Source organism: Rhincodon typus, chromosome 3 (assembly GCF_021869965.1).
Source record: "Rhincodon typus isolate 14 chromosome 3, sRhiTyp1.1, whole genome shotgun sequence".
In the NCBI taxonomy this organism is placed as follows: domain Eukaryota; kingdom Metazoa; phylum Chordata; class Chondrichthyes; order Orectolobiformes; family Rhincodontidae; genus Rhincodon; species Rhincodon typus.
In genome coordinates, this window is record NC_063334.1 from 90,197,756 (window position 1) to 90,223,560 (window position 25,805).

The 25,805-nt window shown below is 40.9% G+C and overlaps 1 protein-coding gene across 5 annotated transcripts in view; it reads left to right on the top strand.

Moving 5' to 3' along the window:
* LOC109920118 (EGF-like repeat and discoidin I-like domain-containing protein 3) overlaps positions 1-25,805 on the top strand; it is a 210,483-nt gene that overhangs the window by 103,271 nt on the left and 81,407 nt on the right. For all 5 annotated transcript variants that reach the window (XM_048594829.1, XM_048594835.1, XM_048594839.1 and 2 more), the window contains 2 exons: positions 5,626-5,807; positions 24,724-24,879. In XM_048594829.1, coding sequence (XP_048450786.1) covers positions 5,626-5,807; positions 24,724-24,879 — 338 coding nt within the window. The remainder of the gene's footprint in view (positions 1-5,625; positions 5,808-24,723; positions 24,880-25,805) is intronic.

Sequence of the window (25,805 nt, forward strand, 5' to 3'; positions counted from 1 at the left end):
GTGACATGGATATGGAAAATACATCTAATAAACTGACACAAATTATAGATCTCTGTTAGATTTTCTATTGTTTTTCATGTATGTGAATGGCTGAATGGTGGAAATTTGAAAACAATATCTTAAAGAACATGGCTATCTGAGGAAAAATCCAGGAGGTTTAAGCAAGCCAGAGGAAAGGGATGATATATGGCAACTTAATTAAATTTGAAATTATGCATTGTTTGGTAAAAGATTAGACAATGGAAATGTTTCCTAACTGGTAATTTTTCAACGGAGTGAAAGAACAGAGAAAAGTTGAAGAAACCTAAAAGAGGTAAAGGAAATTTATTCAGATCACGCATTACTAGATTGAGATGTAAATTTTCCTTTTGACAGTGTAAAGCATTGGAAATATTCTGCAAATCGCACATTATTTGAAAAAAAAAGTCATTTTGTAATTACGGTTCTCTAGTGTTTATTTTCTCACATTTGTCTCTTGGTCAATCCTTTAATATATTTGTGGTATATACCATGTTTCACAAGCACTTAAGCAATCATTTACTGCTGACTTGTATAATCTTGGGAATCTGGCCTTCCCCATAGTCTCGGTTCCAGACATTGAAAGAGGGTACAATTACCTTCTTATTAACCACAGGAACCTGCATGCATAAACAATTATGTGAATTTAGCTATTTAAACTGTTATCCGACAGATACAGAACAGGTTAGCCAGAGATGTTGTTATATCTCATCAAAAACATCACATGAGTTGCATCAGAGATAACAAGGTGTAGAGCTGGATGAACACAGCAGGCTAAGTAGCATCAGAGGAGCAGGAAGGCTGACGTTTCAGGCCTAGACCCTTTTCCGCTGCCTCCGCCTCCACATAGAGCAGTTTTTCCGCCGCCTCCACCTCCGCCTCCGTGCTTACTTCTCGGTCACGTTTGGACATAGAGCAGTTTTTCCACCGCCTCCGCCTCCGCGCTTACTTCTCCACTCCACTCACCGCCAACAGCACTCCACCCACCACTGATGCCGAAGCAACTCCGCCCACCGCCGACGCCACTCTGCCCACCGCCAATGCCGATGCAACTCCGCCCACCGCCAACGCCAAAGCAACTCCGCCCACAGCCGACGCCAACGTCACTCCGCCCACCGCCTCCACAGCCAGCAGCTCCAGAGGAGGCAGCAACACCCAGCCCTGCCGAGTCTACACCATCCCCCCAGACATCCCCCTTACTGAGAACGAACGGTCAGTCCTCAGTAAAGGGCTCACCTTTGTCCCCCTCCTCCCACACATCAACGAATACCGGTCACATTTGGACATAGAGCAGTTTTTCTGCCACCTCCGCCTCCGCGCTTACTTCTAGGGTCTAGGCCCGAAACGTCAGCCTTCCTGCTCCTATGATGCTGCTTGGCCTGCTGTGTTCATCCAGCTCTACACCTTGTTATCTCAGATTCTCCAGCATCTGCAGTTCCTACTATCTCTGAAACATAAGTTGCATCAATTTTTTTTTGCTATTGTTTTCTCCATTTGTTCTTTCATTAATATCATTATGCAGAACACAGCTAAATTGTGCCAATTCAAACAGTCTTGAAACGGATCCCTTGTACAAGATTCCACTGTGACCGCCAATGCTGGTATTAGCACTAATCTACCCTTTTGGCAGATATTATGTTGGACTTGATATAATGTTGAAGGGGAGGTGATGACTTAGTGGACTGTTAATCTAGAGACCCAGGTAATGTCATCAGGTCCTAGGTTCAAATCCCACCATGGCAGATGGTGGAATTAAGAATCTAAGGATGACCATGAATTCATTGTTGAATGTTATAAAAACCCTTTTGATTCACACACTACATGTGATTCCAGACCCACAGCAATGTGGTAGATTCTTAACTGCCCTCTGGCCAATTATGTATGGGAAATAAATGCTGGCCCAGCCAGTGACGCCCTCATCCCATGGACAAATACAAAATACTCCCTAATTTGAACTGTCCAGGCCCATTCATCCTATTTGCCCGTATCACTTTGCAAATAAGTCAAGAGTGCAAGTTGAGCCCTTGCCAGTGCCAGTTAAAGAGCATGACCCACAATTTCTTGATAAAGCACTGTACGACAAAGTGTGTCAACAAAATTTGGGGTGTTGAAATGAATTTCTGGACTTGACAATGTATTGAGGGAGAGCAGAGGAACAGATGACCTTTTAGTACAAGGGCTGCAGCAGGTTTGTCGGCTGTTGATGCTTTCTCACAGGGTCTGCAGTAGAAGAGGGAGATGGAGCAGATGCTATGAAGGGGAAAAGGTCTGCATCGTGCCCACTGCCAAGTTGGAGCCAGAGGCCTCCAAGCTTCTTGACGGTGACAGCAGGCTGTTTGGTGAATCGATCAATGAACCAAATATCTTGAGGTGCAGACAATATTCCCTCGAAGCTGCACAGCCCAAGAGACCACACATGCCAATTGACATTGGAGGTTGTGCTGAAGAAAAATATTTAGAGGGAATGTAGGGTGCAAGCCAGTCAGTTCTCGCCTATGTAGCACCTTGTTGAGGTTATCGTCTGAGTCTTTGCAGCAGAACACAGCTGTGACTTCTCACTCTGGTGAACTGGAAAACAAACTATTGCTTACCCCGGCCTGATAGCAGGTCCAGTGATGCACCATGTGTTCCCTCCTCTAAAGTACCTGCATTTGTGCAGTGTCAGTATGTGAACTTGTGCCAATGAGTTTCAGATAATGTAGCGAGACCTTTTTATCATTGCTCTGCTCTTTCTCCCTTTCTCTTGCTCATGGATCTCCTGTGGTTGGACAGGCAGTAGTTGTTTGGTATTGTAAAGCAGAAGATCAAAACTGGAAGATTATGTGAAGGAAGGGATTTGAGTGAAGTACAAGAATGTAATGATTGCTCATCATGCCAAATATCTGGATGAATGTGTGCTGGCATTTGAGAAGAAATTAAATCAGGAATGTTCTGTCTTCCACAATGTTCTCAGTCATGATAGTGGATACAGGTTCTATTGCATCTGGTTTCATAATGTTGAGAACCAACTTACACATAGGGCCTGGAAGATGCAGGCATCCTTGTCCCCAGTCAGGTCTGCTTTCCATAGTTTGCCAGTTCATTCTGCAAGAATGACGTGGAGGTGCTGGTGTTGGACTGGGGTGGACAAAGTCAGAAGTCACACGACACCAGGTTATAGTCCAACAGGTTTATTTGAAATCACACAAGCTTTCAGAGCACAGCCCCTTCATCAGGTGCAGTGAGACAGCAGAGCACACAGATACAGAGTTTGTAGGCAGAGGGATCAAGGGCATAGAGATTAAAAGATCATTCAACTGGTGTGAGTAGAGTGTCAGATAATAAGTCTCTGCAGGTGACCAAGAGTGTTAGATGGTGAGTAAAGTGTTTACAAAGTCGCTGTCAGTGCTGTGCTGTCATGACAATCAGACAGAGCCATAGGAACATACAAAAGGTGACATCTCAGTCAGACACTGAATTGTAGGTGGGAGGCCTTGTTCAGAATCTGTCTCTGAGTTTCAATCTGGAATCAGGCTGGTTTTATTCCGAAAGCACGAATTTATAAGATGCCACATTGACTGACTGTGACTACAAATTGTGTGTTTTTTGAACAAAACAGAATGTATTTGCAAATAAACAAACATCTTGGATGAGATGATTCACTCCATAGATTTATGTGTGTGTGTGTGTGTGTGTGTGTGTGTGTGTGTGTGTCTGTGTGAGAGAGAGAGAGAGAGAGAGACAGGGTCTGTGTGTGTGTTTGTGTGAGAGAGAGTCTGTGTGTGTGTAGGTGTGCATATGTGTGTATGTGAGTGTGTGTGCGACAGAGAGTGTAATAAGTAATTCGAAACTGTACCAACTTATTGTAGAGAGATCATAACAATTTATTAAGGTGATGCTGTCATTGTTTGTTTCTGCTGTGTTAGTAGATGCACATTCAATGCTAAACCACTGGAGTTCTGGAGAAGCAGCAAGAGGTGGGCGTGAGGCTGGCAGCATTGGTAGATGTGTGAGGATGAGTTGGAGAATCTGTAGTTTAGGTGTGATTCCTGAATGACAGAGACTTGGGTACATGAGTAGGAGGGGCTTAGAGGGATATGGTCGAAATGTTGGCAAATAGAATTAGATCAGTTTAGGATAACTAGTCAACGTGGACATATTGGACCGAAGGGTTTGTTTCTGTGCTGTATAACTCAATGACTGTATGAGTAGTGCTCCTTGGTGTGTCATGGGAGTATGGTACATTGGCATTGACCATATATGAGGTCATTAGACTCTTGGATCACTGCTGTAGGTCCTCTTGTCCAGATATCAGAAATTGACTTGCCTAATCACTATTCCAGAGAATGACCCCTTGAAGGCATCTCAGCCATTGTGGAACATTGAAATCTCCCCTCATTTCCATCTCCAACACGAATACCTCCAGCAATAGTTTTGCCACAGTCCTTTCTCTGTTCTGCAGTTTCATTTTCCATATTTGAAATTGCCACAGTTTTAGTCAGTGCAACTTACCTTCATAACAGACAGCCTGCCTTTAAGAACAGAAGGCTGGCTACTCCCTGTGTTCTCAGCTCAATACAGTTCACTGCCTGTGCCTTCTATGCCTTTTGGAGTGCCACACTGCCAGCAGCACAAAACATGCTTGATCCTACATTCCAATCACGTGAATGAGGTGGCAGTGCAAATTTGTGCTGCATGTGTTTAACGGAACCACTTGTGCTGGTCGTGAATTGTAATTCTCACGTCCAAGTAACAGGGTAAGCAAATTTGCAGCCAACTATTTTTCATCTAAAATTATTCTATTCAGAACATTTTTCTTGGAGTTGAATTCTTAGCCCCTACTGGGAGCAGAAATAGACATGGCAGAACACAGAATTTTGCATCAGTGACCATGTGTCAGGTCCCTGGCTCTATCCAGCCTTTTTGGTCTATCTTCTCAAATGGCAGGGTGAGCTGACTCCCAATTACAGGCTTATTGTTGGATGTTGACTAAGATTTTCCAGATGGATTCCCGGTCCCATAGGTATGGTATAGTTATGAGGATTAGCCTTCTTGTGGCAGGCCAGCGGGGCTGGAGGAGGAGGAGCAGCTCTCTTCTTGGGTGTAGGGGTATGGTTTGGCAGCAGCCCCAGACTACAACAAGGAAGACTTTACCCTCCACAATAGTGCCTAATTGCAAAAGCTTTCTTTTCGGTTTAAATTAGAAAATGTTAACTGATTGAGAGACAATCATTGGTGATTGACGATGTTTCTCACGCTGTGTTCCCTTCTGACCCCTATTTGAAGCCGATGGCAGAATTCAGAATTCCCTCAGGAAAATCCTGCCCTTCACATTCATTTACAACAATTCACTGTTAAAGTGGCAATGAATTCATAGGTTTGGTCATATACTTTGGCTAGAAAAACCAAGAGCATTAGCTATGTTATAAACACTAATGTTGCAAATCCTTGCAAACACTGCACAACCACAATGAAATGGTTCTTATTAAAAGCCCAACTGTTTTTATATATGCAGAATCATTTCTTTATAATGATCGATTTACCTTTACATTATATCTTTTTTTATTAGAAAGGAATTCTAACTCATCCCTGTTGCTAGCAACTGATTAAACTGTTTTCTGCCCACAGAATGTTCAGGACCTTTAGGGATGGAGGGGGGGATTATATCCAATCAACAGATTTCTGCATCCTCCACACACCGAGCTCTGTTTGGCCTGCAGAAGTGGTACCCATACTATGCCAGACTGAATAGAAAAGGCCTTGTAAATGCGTGGACAGCTGCAGAGAATGACAGATGGCCATGGATTCAGGTAACAGTTGGTGTACAAAGAGGGGCAGACTAAAAAAATTGCAACTTTCTTTTCCTTGATGCTGACTATGTAAAATGTGAAATTATAAGCTCTAAAACAATCATTTCTTTCATGTGGTAATGGCATGTTTTAAAAGGCCATGAAATTAAAATACCAATCATTTGCACCTATAAATTAATGTTATTGTCTGTCTTTTTGTAGTCCTTACATGTGGCTGAATGACATTAATCACTGTCATGATTTGATCACTAAAATGGCTGCTAGAGAACAAAAGCAGAATTACAAAGAATTGAAGATAGGATTATTTTGGTTTGTGAATTCATTGAACTGGCTTTTCTTTTGTATCCTTCAAATGGTAATTATTATATTTGGAAAGAAAACAATTATCCAACACAGTAAAACAGTTTGATTCATTGGTTTGTCTAACCAGTTCGTTTATAGAAGCTGTCAGAATGAAATACAATGATTAAATCAAAATGAGAGCAAGAACACATCTTTCTTTGCATTTCCAGCTCAGTTTTGTGGACAGAACTATCTTAACAAGCTTTAATTGTTAGAAAACATTTTAACAAAATATTTGGAGTCACACAAAACACATTGAATACTTAAAACACAAATTCTCCTCAATACCAGTTGGATTCTAATCAAGAAACTGATTAAATTGTGAAGATGGTGGAGACTCGGGGGTAGAATTTGCTCTGCGGGGTTGCACATGATGATCCTCATCTGTTACTTCACTTTCACTGTCAGTATCGAGTATAAAGAGCTTAGAAATTCTTTATCACTAGAAAGTTATCCGGTCAACAACCCTTGCTTAGTTCCCTGCCTAACCCCTTGTCTACCAAAGTTCATAGATCTCTACAGCTTGCGTGTGTTTGGCCAAACCATCATTCTCAACTTATTACCTTTACAATGGCATTGCCGTCACTTGATTCCATATTTACCTATCCGGTTGGAGCCAAAGCAGAGCAACGCTGATTTATTTTCCTATCTCTGAACTGTTCCCTCTGGTGTCTCCTAAGAGGAAGTCCTTGGCTCCTTTTCCTCATTTGCATGTTGATATAAAGAACATACTGTCCACTTGAGGGAACAGACTAGAACTCAGTTTAACATTGTAACATAAAGATGACACTGCAAACACTTCAGCAGTCCCTCAAGCACTGCCCTGGAGAATCAGCCTGAATTTTTGTGCTTAATTCTCTACAGCGAGACGTGAACCCACAAGCTTTTGACCCTTGAGAAATTGAAGTCACCATTTTAAGTCGCTGCTTCAAAATCCCTAGCTACTAAATTTGATCTACTTTTCGTGGTATTCTATCACAAATACCAAATATAAAGCTGGGCCAACCTGGATGAAGAAAGACGACTTTCACAGTGCAATATTCAGTCCTTTGGTCAACATTGAAAACCATACAGCTTCCAAGTTGCTGTATCAGATGATTCCCTCAATTGGAAAGACTAACCACAACAGTTCTGCACAGGTTTATCTTGTCACTATATGTTAATCAAATTCAAATAGAAGGCTGTGCAAATGGCTGACTTAATCCATGTCTTTCTAGCCCCAATGCTGTTGAAATGGTGATGATAGGAGGACAGAAGAACCAAAATCTGCATTCTTATAGATAATGACTTCTGATTTATGTCTAAAATAATTGTTTTAGTTTCCTTTATTTTAAACTAATGGATTAATTATTCTTATTCAGTCTCAGTTTCATTTGTTGGCTGAGAATTAGGTGTATCTCCATTTTGGGGCACAAGTGTAGTTACACAGTGATGCTACTTCCAGTATTTCACTGACTACATCAATACCCTTGGTGTGAGGCAGAGCCATACATCGGAAATGCTTGGCTATGTGGTGTTTTTCACTGATACCATTGAGGCATTCCTTGCAGCTTGTGGTTCTGGTTAACCCCGAGGGATCAACAGGATACAATTTTTTTTTTCCCTCTGGGATCTTGTATCTGATTCTGGATCTATTTTCATCACTCACTATATTTGATAATTATTATGAAAATTAACCTGGCAAAAATGAATGAAACAGAACAGAGATCTGAACCTGACTATTTTCACATTGGTAGTTGTTGAGAATGCAGCCTCAAAGATTGTTTACATAATGGTTAGGTTAAGGAAGAAGATGTGCTAATGACAGCACATCTAATGATGACATCCTAATGATGTGTTGTGGTGGTATGCCAACTCTTGCATTAAATATTGATCCAGTAACATTGAGCTCAGGTGCAGTGGTCCAGGTTCAGTGATTCAAGTTGATGCCACTATTTTCTACAAAATTTCACTTTTTTTTAAAACAGAGAGTCGGGACTATGTCCAATTTGGTACTTTAGAACTACAGATAACTAGCCCAGTGGTTAAATTTTGAGAGACTCAGTCAGTTATGAGGATGCCTATAGGATTGTCATCCGATTTTGGTGCATTGGATGGGAGGAGAAACCAGATATTTGAATAAGGGCTAATTATTTAAAGAAACACCAGAGCACGCATATTGACAGAGCCACACATTATTGTTGACAGCAAATTTGTCGATTCAAAAAGAGGAAGAAGGTGGATGTCAGAAATGCGAGGTCATAGCAGCAGGTAGTGGTTGGTTAAAGGAGGCCAGATAGCCCTAGACTGTGCCGAACACGTGTCCATGTAAGGTCAATGCAGCTGTTTATCTCTCCAACTGGCCTTAGTGGAATAGCATCAAATTCCTCCTATTGCAAGCTACTTGCTTCAAGGAGTTGCTCCCATCAGCACTGATCTAATGCATTGGCTGACACATTAAATGTTGATTTTACCATTTTATAATGCTGCAGTGAAGGTTTGTTCAGCTCACAATGGCTGTTAGCAACAGATGTGCCTTCCTTAGCTCACCACATTGCTAATTGTGGCTAACCCTCTATCTCAACACATCTATCTCAGTCCTAAATGGCCTGCCCAGTATCCTGAGACTGTGATCCCTTGCTGTAGACATCCCGACCAGGGGAAGCATCATTCCCTGCATCTAGTCTGCCCAGCCCTGTCAGAATTTTGTGTGTTTCAACTAGATCCTCTCCCATCCTCCTAAAATCCAGCGAATACAGACTGAATTGACCCAATCTCACCTGATATGACAACCTGTCAAACCAGGAATCAGTCTTCACTGCACTTCTTCTATGGCACATACAGTCTCACTCCAAGACTCTGAACAGCTACAGTATGGCATCCTTGTTCCCATACTAAAAGCTAATACACAATATCTTTGAATATGCATGTAATGATAGATAAATATACAAGAGTGTGTATTACTCATCCATGCCCCCTTCTCCATTCTCCCACTGGAACAAAAGTTGGTGTCACACTAACTAACAGCCCACAAGGCTGTCATGTGCCCTGGGAGGTCTGAGGGAGTGAGGGTCAAACTTTGAACCTTCATCGGTCTGAAGTCCTAATCAAAATTACGTAGAACATTGATAGGACTGCGACAATGGACGGCCGTGGAATGATGCATCTCTTCCTTCCTTCCCTCCTCTTTAACAATGTATTTTAAAAAGTGACCTTCTGACTGCCACCCATCCAACCATGGCAATCATATGATGGTGAGGGCAGTGTAACATTCAGATCAATGGGCTTGTTTTGCTTAATTGCCTTATAATTATTTTTATAAATGGAATTAGCAGCTTCTCTGCTAACGCTTGTCCATTTGCTATTTCATGGGGAACAGGTCAGGTTAGTTAGGAAGGTCAGCTACATGTCATATTTTGTGTCCCCCACTGAAAAGATGCATGGGGGTGTTGAATGCAACCCAGTGTTAAAATTGTCAAGCATGACTTCCTTGTAATAAATCCCTACTGGTGATATTTGATTAGTCCATGTATTTCTAAATCCACATTAATTTAATCCTGAATTATGAATTCTAAGAGCTTCCCTAGAACTGATGTTGGAGTAATTGATTAATAATTATTTAGTGTTGCAGTCTGAGATTTAGATTTACTTTTTTCACAAAGGACTTTGAGTTTAAGGGTCCTGCATTTTAAAACAAAATGAATTTAACAGCTCGGAAAAAGAAATGAAAGGCTAAAGGTATGATTATATGTTGAAGCTTCACTGGACAGTTTGCGGAATTCAGCAGGTCTAACATTTGTGAAGAAAAATCAGAGTTGATGTTTCGTGTCTGGTGACCCTTTCTCAGAACTCTGAGGAAGGATCACAGGATCCAAACGTTAACTCTGATTTCACTCCACAGATGCTGCCAGACCTGCTGAGCTTTTCCAGCAACTTCTGTTTTTGTTCCTGATTTACAGCATTTACAGTTCTTTCAGTTTTTGTTTTGTAGAATTCATTGTATTAGCATTGTGGCTCTCCCCAGCTGGTAAGACACAATTGAACACCAGGATAGCCAGGTTGACCGGAATTTGAGAGACACATCCAGAACTGAAAGTGTAAATAGAAACAATGTGACATACCAGTAGTGCCAAAACAAGTAAATATAAAAGGACAAGGTGCAACGTGATAGTGTAATATCTCAGTTTAGCAATTCAGTTGGTCAGTGGGAAGAAGCAAGTGTCTCTGTTGCAAATAAAAGTCTGCCAATTATTGGGTTCAGGGACTTGAGTTGTTGCTGTAAACATCCAAGCATTTCATTTTAAAACAATTTGACTGACACTACTAAAGGTGCATCTTCATCACTGCATAACCTGGCAATAGAAGATGTGTGATATGAGCACCCTTTCACAACCTCAGTCAAATAATCACAACGTTTGCTTGAGCATGTCAATCTTTCCAAAGCAAACTGAACACTTGGTGAGTTGAGGCCTGACATGAAATGATACATTTTCCAGCATGTAGATATACAGAGAATCAGTTGTAATCAAAACATGCATTTTCTACATTTTTTCCTTATTTTGAGAAGCAATGAACTTACCATTCCATTTGATGTCAGTGCATTATTTTGTCGTTATTTCCAAAATTGTCTTTCTTTCTGTACAAGAACTAGTTTTAAGAAACCAAAATCTAACATTTCAGCCATAACTGGGGAACAAATCTGCTTGTCCATGTTGTCTTTTGCTTTACTCTTCTCTAATCAGCATAAGCCTAGGGTCAGTGTTCAGTCAAACTCACCAGAATCCAGAAACTTAACTTGGCGATGATCCCTGCCATGTTCAGATAAATTCAGATGCCACAGCACCAATGAGTGAAAATGATCACAAGAATGTGAAACCATCCTTTACTGTCTGCAAGGCGTTGGTTCAGACAGTTAACTGAGTCATAACCTACATCGCCAGCCCCATGAGCTTGTGAATTGAAACTGCAACGTTACACTTAAATGAATGATGGTACTTTACCATAAACCAAGCTTTCCACCAGGACAATACACATTGAGGCATTACAGATCCATTTGCCAGATTAGCATGACACAAGCAATGGTGTACGCAAGCAATGATCCTGATAACTAGGGCAGACTAACTTGCTCCAAAGCGCGATTTTCACAGTGATGCTAGGGACTTCCAGGTTCCCTCTCCACACAGCAGCATGATTGACAGGCTCGCTTGGCTGGCGAGTGAGCAAAGGTCTGGGATAGGCCACAACCAAGAAACAGACTTGTGAAGATGGGGCTGGTGGGATAGGAGAAGGAGTGATCAAAGGGCTGGGTGAGTGGGTGTCACATGTCACTGAGACTTTGGGTGACATAGCAGCTCACAGATTGTGAGGTTAACAGTGGCTGTTAAAAAGGAAATGTTTACAAGATAAGTTTGTGTTTCCAGAATCCTGGAAAACCCAGGAAACAGCAGTAAAGTATATAAACCATGTTCAAATGGATGCAGTCAAATTTCCTTAAAAAGATTTCAATAACCAGCCAGCTTCCTGAGAACAGAGTGGTTACACTCACCTCCATTAAAATGGTGTGTGGCGATTTTTGTTTGAATTTTTCAATAATTGCATTTAACCAGCCCCTTTAAGAATAAAGTTACCCTTGTCCTCATGTGATCAACTGGGTCAGATTTACAAAATTTCTTTCTTGACAATAATAACACACTACTTCATCATTTTTGCTTCTGCCACTTCCTATTGGAACTGGAATAGAAACAGAGATACCCTTTAGGTTAAAAATCATTTTTTTTGCAATACAGATTGATTATTGCACGATTATTTAACTTTCTTATTCTGTATTTTAATTTTCATCTACTCTCAGACATCTACTCCTTCAATGTCCCTATATTACCTCTGTTCTGGCACTTATCCACTCATGTTGAAGGAGTGGGAAGGCTTGTTGAAACATTTCTGCATCAACAACAAAATGTTTTTCTCTCTCTACCGTAGACTTGGAGATATTGGCTTCTACATCTATCCTGTCTCTGAATACAGATGCTGTCCCGTTTAGCCTTGTTCTGAAGCCCAGCTATCATATTCAGTTTGTTCAAACTGTTTGATACATTGTCGAAACAGACATACAAAGGTACAAATTTGGAGCAGAAGCAGGCTACTGATCATGACTTATCTCCACATTCCCATCTATTCCTTTGATTTTCAAGACCTCTGCTTCTGAATGTACCCAAAATGCAGTAGATATGATGTGTCATAAGTTTTCACTGTGTACACTTTTATGGAACACAGGGTAGCAGTAAAACCTGTTCTATGATTTTTTTTTCCATTGTAGCTATTTCACGACTTGTGAAACATCTTAAGGCAAGAGATAGTCTTCAGGGATTAAGGTTGGATCTTACTGTACTGGGGAATGTTTTTCTTTAACGAACAAAAAGAAATATACTTCACAATTTTGCAAAATGCCATTTGCACCCTTACCCAACTTACTGTCAAGTAAACAACATGAAGTTTGAACTACGTGTAAAATGATGAACTTACACGTGGTACAATGACAGATGTCACTTGCACTTCAACTACTGTGGAGTTCAACTATTTTTCCATGTTTAGAGCAATGCTATAATAAGGTCAGGAGCTGAGTGGTCCTGGTACATTCAAATGGAGCATCACGCAGTAGGCAACTGCTGAGCAAGTGCCTCGTGACAGCACTAATGTTGAACCCTTCTGCGACTTTGTTCATGATCAAGAGCAGCCTGATGGGGTAGTATTTGGCTGGATTGGATTGTTTTGTATTCTATAAACAGGTTATACCTTGGCAATTGTCCACATTGTTGAGTAAATGGCAGTGTGTGGCTGTACTAGAACAGCTTGCTAAGGGTCTGGGTGGTTCTAGAGCATAAGTCTTCACTACTTATTGGTGCCCATCAGCTATCTCTTCATATTGCAGAAAGTTCACTGAATTAGTTGCCAATTGGCATCTGCGAGTCTTGGGGACCTCAAGCGGAGGCTGAGATTGACATATCATTCATGTGGCACTTCTGTTGATGCTTACATTTCTTTCACCCCATCTTTGTGCTGATGTGTTGAGTTCCCCTGCCCTTGAGGATGGTGATAGTTGTGTAGCATCCTCCTCCTCCTGTTAATCATTAATGGTCCACCGCATTTCATGACAGGATGTGGCAGGTCTGCTTATCCTATGTATGATCCGTTAGTTGTGGAACCATTTAAGCCCTTCTGTTGCATGTTGCTTCTGCTATATGATATGCTTGTAATAATGTGTTATAGCTTCATAAGGTTCACATCTCAGTTTAACACGTATAAAAGCAAAGTCCTGCAGATATTGGAAATCTGAGATAAAGACAAATGAGAGTGGAATTAGACCATTCTGCTCTTATCATTCAATAAGATTGTGGCTAATTTGTCAATTTTTCAAATTCCACATTCCTATCTACCCTCAATAAGCCATATTTCCCTGCCTGTCTATAATCTATCCACCTCGATCTTAAAGATATTCAGTGACCCATTTTCTCTGCCTTAGGCAGAGAGTTCCACACACTCTGATCGGAAGAAAATTCTCCTCATCTGTCTTGAAAGGGCAACCTGTGATTTTAAAATAGTGCCCACTAGTTCTGGACTAATCTACAAGTGGAAACAAAATTTCCACATCCAGTTTGTAAAGAACATTCAGTATCTTACACACTTCAGTTAAGTCACCCCTTACCCTTCTAGAGTCCAGTGAAAACAAGCCCAGCTTGTCCAACTTATCCACACAAGACAAGACGTTTATTTCAGGCATCAATCTAATCTAAAATATTTCTTACACATTTCTATCCTTCCTTAACTAAGGACACCAAGATTATACAGAGTATTCAAGATATGGGCTTACCAATTACCTCTCTGGCTAAAGTATAACATCCTCACTTTTATGTTCAATTCTTCTATTAGTAAAGGATAACATCCCATCAACCTTCTTCATTATGTGCTGTAACTGCAGACTAATAATTTACTGACTCTGCAACTCAGAATTCAGCAGTCAGCCATTTTCCATTTGAGAAATACATTTTGTTAAAATTTTCTTCCTGCAAACATGAACTACTTCATAATTTTCCCAAAATAAATAGTGTCCATCTATCAGATTTTGGCTCACTCACTCAACCTATATATCCATCTGGAACCTCCTAATGTCTTCTTCATGGCATACTTTCTTACCTATCTTGGCTTTATCTACAAATGTACCTCCCTGCATTTGCTCCCCTCATTTAAGTCATTGATATAAATTATAAAATTTTGAGGCATCACCACAGATTCCTGTGGGTCTACTTGTCACATCCTGCCAAAATCAAGGCAAAGACCATTTTATGCATTAAGTACATTCTATGTCTTAATAATCTCATTGCTTCTTCAGTATCTACATGCATTCACAACTGCTTCCTCCATTTAGCACTGGCTGAGAAACCTCCCACATCCCACATACAATGTCCACATGACCATCCCCCAAAGTAGTCTGATCGCACCACAAAAAGGCCTCTAACCTTTTCCACTGTTCTGCAGTGGCTCTATATTCCCTGAGTAGTGCTGACCCCCACCACCAACACAAAGCTCCAATTCAATCCTTGCCTAAAGCCTCCAAACCTCCAACTGCCTTCCATTCACCCCACAGCAACGGCTTCAAGCACCACAACCTCAGGCTCCAATCTTTCTCCTCCACACTGGCAAGCCACTTGATTAACACCATCTCCTCCCCCCCTACATACAACACTCCACCCCAGTATAGACTCTCCTGCTGCTCTAATCATCACTGATCAGCCCTCTATCCAATTAGAGATCTAGCCTGTCAATAGGATTGGTTTCCAGGTATCGTACCAATCAACTGCATTAGGGAATGGGTATGGGGCAGTTCTGTGTTAAGGGTTTGCCAGGATTTTCTGATCAACCATTCCCCATGGTTCAATTTTTCTAGGAGACATAAGTCAAGAAAACAATAGCAGCTAATTCATTCGCTGAAATAACAGAGGTCTGTCTTTTTATAGTAGAAATGGTTGGATGATTAAATGTTTCTAAAACTCTTCCTGTATATCATGACAATTTGTGTTGATTTGAAATCGATAGTAAGAAGTTAAGTGCATTGGGGACAGTTTGATGAAAAAGTAATGACATTGTCCTTTGCCAAGAGAAAACAAATAAACAAAATAGAAATATTTGAAAATCACTGCAACTGGTCATGCTGAACTCCATTTTGAAGTATGCAAGACAAGTCAAACTATATGTATCATTCATAAGTTTTACAGATTTTTTTTCTTTGTTGGTTATGAGTTAAGCACAAATTGTTATGTTAGAGTCTGCAGGCATGAAGTTAAAAATGTAGCTCTAGATAGGCCCTCAGTGAATGTGGCATTTTTAACATTTCTTTAAATTATTTTAATTTATGTGTTTCTAATTTGCTGTTTTAGCTCAGTTGGCTAGACAGTGGTAGACCAGATGTTTCAGCAATCTGAGTTTGATCCCCCTACTGACTGAGGTAGGAACATAACAGCAGGGTCAGAGCATTCAGCTCATTGAGACAGCTCTGCCATACAATATGACCGTAGCTGATTATCCACTTTAATATGTTTTTTTCCCACACTACCCCAATATCCTTTCACATAATTGGCATTTAGAAATCTGACAAACTCCACCTTAAACATATCCAATGACTGATCTTCCACAGCCCCCTGAAGTGGAGAACTGGAGCTTGTCTTCACACATTACTTCAAACTGATATCATGGCAGAGGGCACAAATAGCAATCCTCAGACAACAAGGGTGCTACATGGAGAAAGTGTGAATCTTTTTGAAAATGTGGCTTATTCACATTTCAGTGTTTTATTCTTCTGTGTTAGTTAGCCTCCATCCCCTCAGTATGTCAGAATCTTCACACTTTCCAGTGCTTATTTCTGTATTCAGTGACTTGTGCTTAATTCTACATTCAGTGACCTGGCCCATTAGTTAATAGCTTGATTGTTTGAGATTCCATCTTTGAAAGTTAAAGCTGCTCAATAACTGTTTCAGTTTTAGCTCCAAGTTGTTTGTAGCTGATTCCCTATCAGACTGCACATCTTAATGTTACCACTGGTGGTAAACAGGAGCTTGGGAGGCTAATCTCAATTGGACCGCTGAATAAGGCTATTACTGAAGACTGCTGATGTGCAAATCATTGTATCATTTTTTTTTTCAAACATATATGGTGCAGCAAATATAAACAAATTTAGCTGGATCATATTTTACTCACTGTAGCGCACTTGAGGTTAGCAGGGACATGGAAAGTAGTTTTTAGATTTTTTAGCATGAAAAATGGTCAAGAGAGAGCAAATAAGTAGATGTAATCAGTGATTTGGAAAGGCGAAGATGTAGCCTAAAGGAAGACAGGAGAGAAAATGGCCTGGTATATTTAACAGTCTTAAGTGCAAGACTGGAATGCAACACGGGAAGGAAAAGTGGGTGCGTGGAATGCTAACAAGTGGCCAGGAAAAAATGTGTACAGCTTGGAAAACATGCTTGTTTCTTTTTCCAGTGACCAAGTATTCCTCTGTGTATAATTCTGCAGAAAGTATAGCCCTGTACTTTGAAAAAAAGCTCAAAGCAATGTCACATTGGAGAATCAGAAGTGTCAGTAATGCCAGGCCTCAAAATCCCAGAGATAAATTTATGAAGAATTCATCCCTAGCCCTATGCTAGTAGATTTTTGTAAAATTTTTATTCCAGAAAAAAAGTTATTAAAAGTCCACCACTTCAAATAGCTTGTACTATTTAATCAGGGTGGGAACTGGACATCCTGTCAGCTATGCAGGGGATCAGTTTTGTAAAGTTTGCTCTCAGTACTTTTTTTTAGGCTGAAAAGAAATATTCCAGTAAGCTACACAGCTCTATCAAAGACTGTACTTTAAGATTTTGACTGTGCCTGCCTCTTTTGCCTTTTCTGTCACCCCGTCCCTAATCGAAACATCCCTCGGTACTGCTACCAGCAGACGAACCAGCCTAAATCAGTTCATGGAAAAGTACTGAGCTCCCTGTGGAGATGTGACAGGCACTGGTGGCTTTCTGCAAAATTTAATGTGAAGCCCAAGGCTCATTGGCGTCCGGCCTTGGGCCTTCTGATTTAGGTGGGTGCTGCATGCACATTTTGCTCCTATGCAGTTTTCTTTTGAGCCCAACCAAAAGATATCATCAAACTTGAATGAGATTGACTGCCTGTATTTCAGTTTTTATCACCCTGCGTTTACAATCGAAAGAGTAAGACTGTCAGGCCATCTCTGTCAAACATGGGACCTGCTACCACATGATCCATGTCATCCAATCAGATTGGAAATGCTATTTCTGATCATGATCAGAAAAAAAATGCAAACTTCCTTTAGAGGAATTCTTCATGCAAACTTCCAGGACAGGAACCTTCCCATCTGGAGGAATCTAGTCTAGGCCAAGAATCCATACACAAAGCAATGAAGTGGATTGGCATGAAAAGTACCCTTCTTTTCACAGCAAATTCTGTCATATTCCAGGATTTAAAGAGCCTGAAGACACACCCATGGACTGAGAGAAGATATTTTGTTTTTATTTATTTGAGGGACATGAGCATTGCTGGCTGGGCCAACATTTATTGCTCACCTCTAGCTTCCCTTGGGAAGATGGTAGTGAGCTGCCTTCTTGAACTGCTGCAGTCCATATGTTGTAGGTAGACTCACAATACCCTTAGAGAGGGAATTCTCAGAGTTTCACTCAGTGACGCTGAAGGAACATTGATATGTTTGCAAGTCAGGATCGTGAGTGGCCTGGAGGAGAATTTGCAGGTGGTGGTAGTTGAACCCACTTCTGACCTGCTGCCCGTCTCCTTCTAGGTGAATGTGGTCCTGTGTTTGAAAGTTGCTGTATAGGGATCTTTGGTACAGTTCTGCAGTGCATCTTGTAAACAGTACACACTGCTGCTACTGAGCGTCAGTGGTAGAGAGAATGGATGTTTTTGGATGCAGTGACAATCGAGTGGGCTGCTTTGTCTGCATTACATCAGACTTTTTGAGTGTTGTTGGAGCTGCACCTGTCTGAGCAAGTGGGGAATTTTTCCATCACACTCCTGACTTGTGCTTTAGAGATAGTGGACAGGCTTTAGGGCGTCAGGAGGGGAATTATTTTGTGTAGTATTCCCAGCCTCTGATGTGCACTTGCAGCCATTGTGTTTCTGTGCCAAGTCCAGTTGAGTTTCTGGTCAAAGGTAACCCAAGGATGTTGGCAGTGGGGGATTCAGTGATTTAACGCCCCGAATGTCAAGGGGCAGTGGGTAGATTTTCTTTTATTTGCTTGACAATTGTGTGGCATGACTGCTACTTGCCACTTTTCAACCCAAGCCCAGATATTGTTCAGGTCTTGTTGCATTTGGACGTGGACTATTTCATTATCTGAGGCGTCACAAATGGTGCTGAACATTGTGCAATTACCGGCGAAAATCCCCACTTCTGAACTTATGGTGGAGGGAAGGTCAATGATGGAGCAGCTGAAAATGGTGGGGCCTAGAATACTGCCATGTGGAATTCCTGCTAAGATATCCTGGAGCCAAAATGACTGACCTCCAACAACCACAACCATCTTTCTATGTATGTGCCAGGTATGACTCCAAGCCACAGAGAGTTTACCCCGATTCCTATTGATTCCAGTTTTGTTAGGGCTCCTTGATGCCATACTTGGCCGAATGCAGCCTTGACGTCAAGGGCTGGCACTCTCACCTCACCTCTGGAATTCAGCTCTTTTGTCCATGTTTGAACCCAGGCTGTAATGAGGTCAGGAGCTGAGTGGCCCTTGGAGTAACCAAACTGGGTGTCACTGAGCGGGTTATTGCTGAGCAAGTGCTGCTTGGGAATACTATTGTTGACACCTTCTGTCATTTTACTGATAAGCAAGAGTAAATCAATGGGGCAAGTAGACTGATATTTGAAGTTGACCTACATATTGTGTACAGGACACACCTGGGCAATTTTCCACATTGTCAGGCGGGTGCCAGTGTTATGGCTGTACGGGAAGTGCTTGGCTAGGGGAATAGCAAGTTCTAGAACACACGTCTTCAATATATTGCCAGAATGTTGTCAGAGCCCATAGCATTTGCAGTATCCGGTGCCTCCAACCATTCCTTTATATCACCTGGAATGAATCAAATTGGCTGAAGACTATATCTGTGATGTTGGGTACCACCGAAGGAGGCTGAGATGATCATTCACTTGGCACCTCTGGCTTAAGATTGCTGTGAAAGCTTCAGCCACATCTTCTGCACTGATATGCTGGGCTTTCCCATCATTGAGGATAGGGAACCATCCTCCTTCAGTGAGTTGTTTACTTGTTCACCACTATTCACGGCTGAATGTGGCAGGACTGCTGAGCTTAGATCTGACTCATGGGTTGTGGGTTCATTTAACTCTGTCTATTACTTGCTGCTTCTGCTCTTTGGTACACCAGCAGCCCTATTTTGTAGCTTCTTCACCAGTAGACACTTTTTTTTAAAGGTATGCCTAGCACTGCTGCACTCTTCATTGTACCAGGGTTGATCCCCTGGCTTGATGGTAATAGTTGAGTGGGGAATAGGATGGGCCAAGGGTTGCAGATTGTGCTGGAGTACAATTCAGCTGTTGCTGATGGCCCACAGTGCCTCATAGATGCCCAGTCTTGAGTTGCTAGATCTGTTTGAATTCTGTGCCATTTAGCACAATGATAGAGCCACACAACACGATGGAGGGTGTTTTCAATACGAGGATGAGATTTCATCTCCATGAGGACTATGGGATGGTCACTCTTACCAACACTGTCATGGACAGATGCATCTGCAGCAGATTGGTGAGGGTGAGAGTGAGGTCAAGTATTATTTTTCCTCTTGTTGGTTCCCCCACTACATATCACAGACCCAGTCTAGCAGCTATGTCTTTTAGGATGTGACCAGTTTAATCAGTGGTGCTGCTGCCGAACATTGGACATTGAAATTGCCAACCTGAGTACATTCTGTGCCCTTGTCACCTTCAGAGCTTCCTCCAGGTATTGAGGAGCACTGATTCATCAGCCGCAGGAAGACAGTGAGGTTAGTGTATAAGGATGAGTGAGGGTTAGGATGCTAAGTGTATGAAGAGGTCGGAGTTGCAGGTGGTTAGGGATTGGGTGCTCGTTGAGTGAAGAGGTAAGATGACAAGTGAGAAAGGAGGTCGTATGTGAAGTGAGTCAGGGAAATAGTGGCAGGCAGTTGAAAAGTAGGTTAACAGTTGGGTAAGGGCTAAAATGGGAGGTGGATAATAGATTGGGATACAACTGGGTGAGGAGATAGGGTGGTAAGTGCAAGAGAGGATAGGGTGCCAGCTGTGTAAAGAGGTAGATTGGCAGTCAAGGTGGCAAGTGGGTTAGGGTAGAGTTGCAAATAGATGAGGGGATTAGGGTTGCAGGTGGCTATAAGAGGATAGGGTGCTAGGTGAGTGAACGGAATCAGGTGCAAGCGGGTGAAAGTAGGGTGGCAATCCTTTGGGTAGGGCCAGGGAAGAGAGGTGTTGGGTAACCATCAGGAGTGGAAATTGGGGCTCAAAGACGAATTAGGTAGAGGGATGAGTTTAATAGCTACCCAGGAACTACAGCAGGTTATAATTCTCCCATCTTTTTATGGATGACCAGTAAGCTAAGTCAGTCAAAACCCTGTAGATGCTGTGAGCCTAACTCATAGTTAATGACTATTTTGAGGTGTTGCAGATGCCAGGTAATAACCTATTAGAAGTTTTCAATGTTCAGTCAATTTCGAGGGAGTCAGCAGTATCTGGACTTCAGCATCACCCTGATGGGTAATTCCTGTCTATGCTGCTCCAATGACTGTCTTCCTTTTGAAATATCTGGGCCAGTGTCTGTGATTAATGATTGGTGAGACAGACTAAAGTGTTTCTCATTTACTGTCTTTTGCAGAACAACAGTAAATTAGCTCTATCTCATTAACTATCAATGTTTAGATTTTTTTTAACGTCTCTCAAACTTCTTTGAATGCATCTTCTTAAAATCCCCAATATTTAAAAGCAACTGTGGCTCGAAATAATTGCTGTGGCACAATAGTCAACAAATCCCAAACATGGAAACCCCAGGGGCCCTCCATTAACTTCTAAAAGGAAATGTCAAATGTTGTGTGGAAGACAAAGAAGAAAACCAATCTTGTATTGATAACATCATGTTATCATTTCCATAATACTTTACAATCAATTTATTTCACTTGAGGTGCAGTTACCTGTGTTGCATAGACAATTTGCATGCACCCAAGGTATTCAGATAGCAAAGGAATGAAAGACCAAATAAGCTGCTTTTCCTGATGTGTTTGAGAGACAAATATTAATGAGGACATTTCAATGCCAGATGACTGGCTCATGTATCTATGACAAATTATATAGGATGCAGCCTTATCTGAACCAGGTGTTATATTGAACCAGGCAGATAACTAATTGCCTGCTCTCACAGCATGCTGCACTTTCGTGATACATACTGTTGATGCTAATGTTCCTAGGTATCTTATACACTTTGGGAATTCGTTGTAGAGATATTCTATTCAGACCTGCCTTCAGGAAGAAAGTTCAGCATAAATGGTAACTGCCATTCTTTGCTCAGTGATATTATGGAAAGTGAAAATCTTGTCAATACAAAAGCTTTTTCTAATGAAAACCACATGCATCCTCTTGGATTCTGTCAACAATGTTCCTGTCCCTCATTCAAAGTAATGGTACAGGAAGGTATGCGAGAGTCTGGGTAGCAACATTGTAATCAATTGTTTCCATCGCTTTTGTCCTTGACAGTGACATCCTTTCTCTAGATTTTGATTCTAATTCTTTGCTGTTCAAGGTAAACAAATAAGTGTCAGATGTTAGCTAAGATCTCAAATTCACTTCTTCGAATAATTCAACACAGACGTGATTCTCTCCACGTGACGTGTTCTTTATATCAATGACCTATCTCATGTTTACAGTGACTGCCAGTTAAATCACATTCTCAATTGAGTAATACTGCATGTACTGTCTAGAGGGGGAGTTTTGAGGATTTTATGGAAAATCTTACTACTTCTTTGCATCTTCTAGTTTGCTCATAAGCAAACTTTGTTTGAGAAACAAATTTTGTTTTTGCTTAGACCATCAATTGGTTGGTTACAGTTTGTTTGTTATCAAATAGAATGCCCTCATATCAGCCTTTATTGCTACCTTTTTTTGGAGTTGAGCATATTTGTCAGTGTAATTTGTTTTGCTTTTACATGCTAATATTTAATTGGCTTATTTTTTTTTCTTTGACTTCTGCATTTACATCTGGACCAACTGCTTTGAGTAGATGGAGCTTGGCTTTTCCACATTCAACAACTGAATGACAAAAGTGTTAGCATTGCAGCATTATTTGTTTTCATATTTCATATGGCCCAGTACCTATATGTAAAACACAGGGATCATTATCCTGAAAAATATATATCAAATCTGAATTAGGGTGCCCACAAATTACTGGGTTGAATGAATTAATCTTTTTCCTGCTAAATTATCAAAAAATGAAATAAGACGTTAAGTCGTGCATAAATATTTGTTTGTCTGTTGCAAAGCGCAGATTATCACAGCTTTATTTCAAACATTCAGCATACAATAATTTATATATAGTATATAATATTTAGGCAGATATACTGGACCATTTGTAAATCACAAAATTAACCAGTAAGAGGTTGCAAAGGCAGTTTGGTGTATTATTATTAAATGACAGTTGAGACTACTATCTAGGAATACTGCACATTGGTGACATTACGCTAGGAATAAACTTTTTTGAAAACTATCAAGTTAAAGACATTGGATCATCAGTCTATTGAACAGATGATTTTTGTGTATTAGCTAATAATGTTTCCAGAGTGTGTACAACCTTGTCTTTGAGTGACATGGTTGAGTTAATCCTTTTTACTCTCCTAGGATGACAATGTCAATTCCTAGAACACCAATTCTTTGATGTTGGATTATCTCTTCTACTTAGATCCTCCAAATCCACCTTCCACATGAGTGATTGTATCTAAGCTAGGAGGCTCAACTCTCAATCCTTGATCTCACACAACTTGTACAATTAAGTGATACATACATCGCTGCCTATAAATTGCTCATATAGCTGTACAGTTTGCCTTGCATAACCTCTTACTGTGTGTTCAAAATACTTTGCACTTGTAAAGGTATGCTTCTACATCTGCTAAGTAGAGATTACTACAGAGGATAACAGCAGAATATATGAACGAGAATCAACATCTAACAAAATAAGACCCGCTAAAAGATATGCCTTAAGTTCAGAGAAAAAAATTTCCAATCAGTTGACCAACCTGACTAACATATAGTACCAACCATTATAATTCATTTGCTGATGATAATTTCTAATAGTCAATTAAGTGTCTTGGAAGTTGTCATAATATAAGGTTCTCGTGTGGATTTGTAGCTCGAGTTGTGGATGTTGTGGTTGGTTGGCTCGCCGAGCTGGTTTCATTACCCTGCTGGGTAACATCATCAGTGCAGCCTCTGATGAAGCACTGTTGTGTTTTCCTGCCTGGTAGTTAAATTCTGGGGTCCATTGGAATTGGTTACCTCATTTCTGGTTTTCCTTCGCAGTGGTGTATATATAGAGTCTAATTCTATGTATTTATTGATGGCCTTCTTGGTGGAGAACGAGGCCTCTAGAAATTCCTGTGCTTGTCTCTGTTTGTCCTGCCCTAGGATCTTACAACAATTTATATCTATATAGCACACAGGTCATGTGACATCCCAATGCAGGATTATTATACAATAAAATATGACAACAAGCCACATAAGATATCAGGACAAATGATCAATGGTATGAGCAAAGAGTTAACACAGAAAATAAGAGCAAGAGTAGGTTTTTCGATGTATCTTAAAAGGGAAATACCAGATAGAGAGATGGCTACAAAAACACTGTGCTGGAGAAACAACAGGTCTGCAGTATCTGTTGAGAGAAAAACACAGTTAATGTTTTGAGTCCAGTGACCACTTGTCACAGTAGAGAAGTGGCTCAGTTTGATAAAAAGCTCCAAACTCCAGGGCTTAAGTAACAAAAGTTGTTTGCATGAATGGGGGAGTAATTAAAATCAAGGATGTTTAAGAGGCCAGACTAGATGGGTGAAGATAGCCTAGAGGGTTATGATGTTGGAAAAGGTTGCAGAGAGGGTGAGGCCACAGATGGATTTGGAAACAAAGATGCAAATTTGAAATCAAGGCAATGTTTGACCAAGAGCCACTGTGCACAGCGGTGATGCGTGAATGGGACCTGGAGTTAAGACACAGTCAACAGTACTTTCGGCGAGTTTAAGTTGTGGAGGGTAAAATGTGGAAACCAGCAAAGACTGGGTATGAATAGTCAAGTCAAGAAAAGAAGAAAGGAAGAAAATGAAGAAAAGAATGATTGTTACAATAGCAGATGAATGGTGAAAGGGGTGAAGTCAGCTTACAGGGGTAGAAATGGGCAGTCTTAGTGACGCTGTGAAGGTAAGTGTCAGCAATGATACCAAAAACCTGAAGCTTTTTAAGAATCAAAACTTTATGTGCTTGTCTTTTTATTGAATGATTTTCCTTCCTCAGATTAATCTGCAACGGACCATGAGAATCACAGGATTGATTAGCCAAGGTGCTAAAAGATTTGGCAGCCCAGAGTATGTGAAATCATACAAGATTGCTTATAGTGGTGATGGCAAAACCTGGACTACTTACAAAGTAAAAGGCACCTATGAGGACAAGGTAAGATGAAAAAAAATGAAATGTATTTCAGCCACATGATTTTATTTAACTTGTGTATGGCTAGTAAGCTTGTGGATAACATCAAAATTAGTGGTATAGTGTACAGTGAAGAAGGTTATCTAAGATTACAAAGGGATCTTGATTAATTGGGCCAATGGGCTGAGGAGTGGCAGATGGAGTTTAATTTGGATAAATGTGAGGTATAGCATTTTGGTAAAACAAACAAGGGCAGCTCTTATACAGTTAATGGTAGGGCCCTGGCTAGTGTTGTCGAACAGAGAGACCCAGAGGTTCAGATACATAGTTCTTTGAAAGTTGTGTCACAGGTAGACAGGATGGTAAAGGAGGTGTTTAGCACTCTTGACTTCATTGCTCAGACCATTGAGTAAAGGAGTTGTACAGGACGTTGGTGAGGCCACTTTTGGAGTGCTGTGTACAATTATGGTTGTCCTGCTACAGGAGGGATAGTATTAAATTGAAGAGGGGTTCAGAAAAGATTTACAAGGATATTACTGGGACTGAAGGGTTTGAATTATAAGGAGAGGCTGGATAGGTTGGGACTTATTTCACCAGTGCATAGGAAGTTGAAGGATGACCTTATCGAGGTTTATAAGATCAGGAGGGGCATAGATAAGGTGAAGAGCAAAGGTCTTTTCCCTAGGGTGGGGGAGTTCAAAACCAGAGGGCATATTTTTAGGGTGAGAGGAGAAAGATTCCAAAGGACCTGAGGAGCAGCTTTCTCATATGTGGAATGAACTGCCTGAGGAAGGGGTGGGTGCAAGTACAGTTACAACATGTAGAAGATAGGTACATGAAAAGGAAAGGTTTAGAAGGATATGGATCAAATGCAGGCAAGTGGGATTGGATTGGTTGACATGGACTAGTTAGACCGAAGGATCTGTTTCTGTGCTCTACCTGTCCACAAC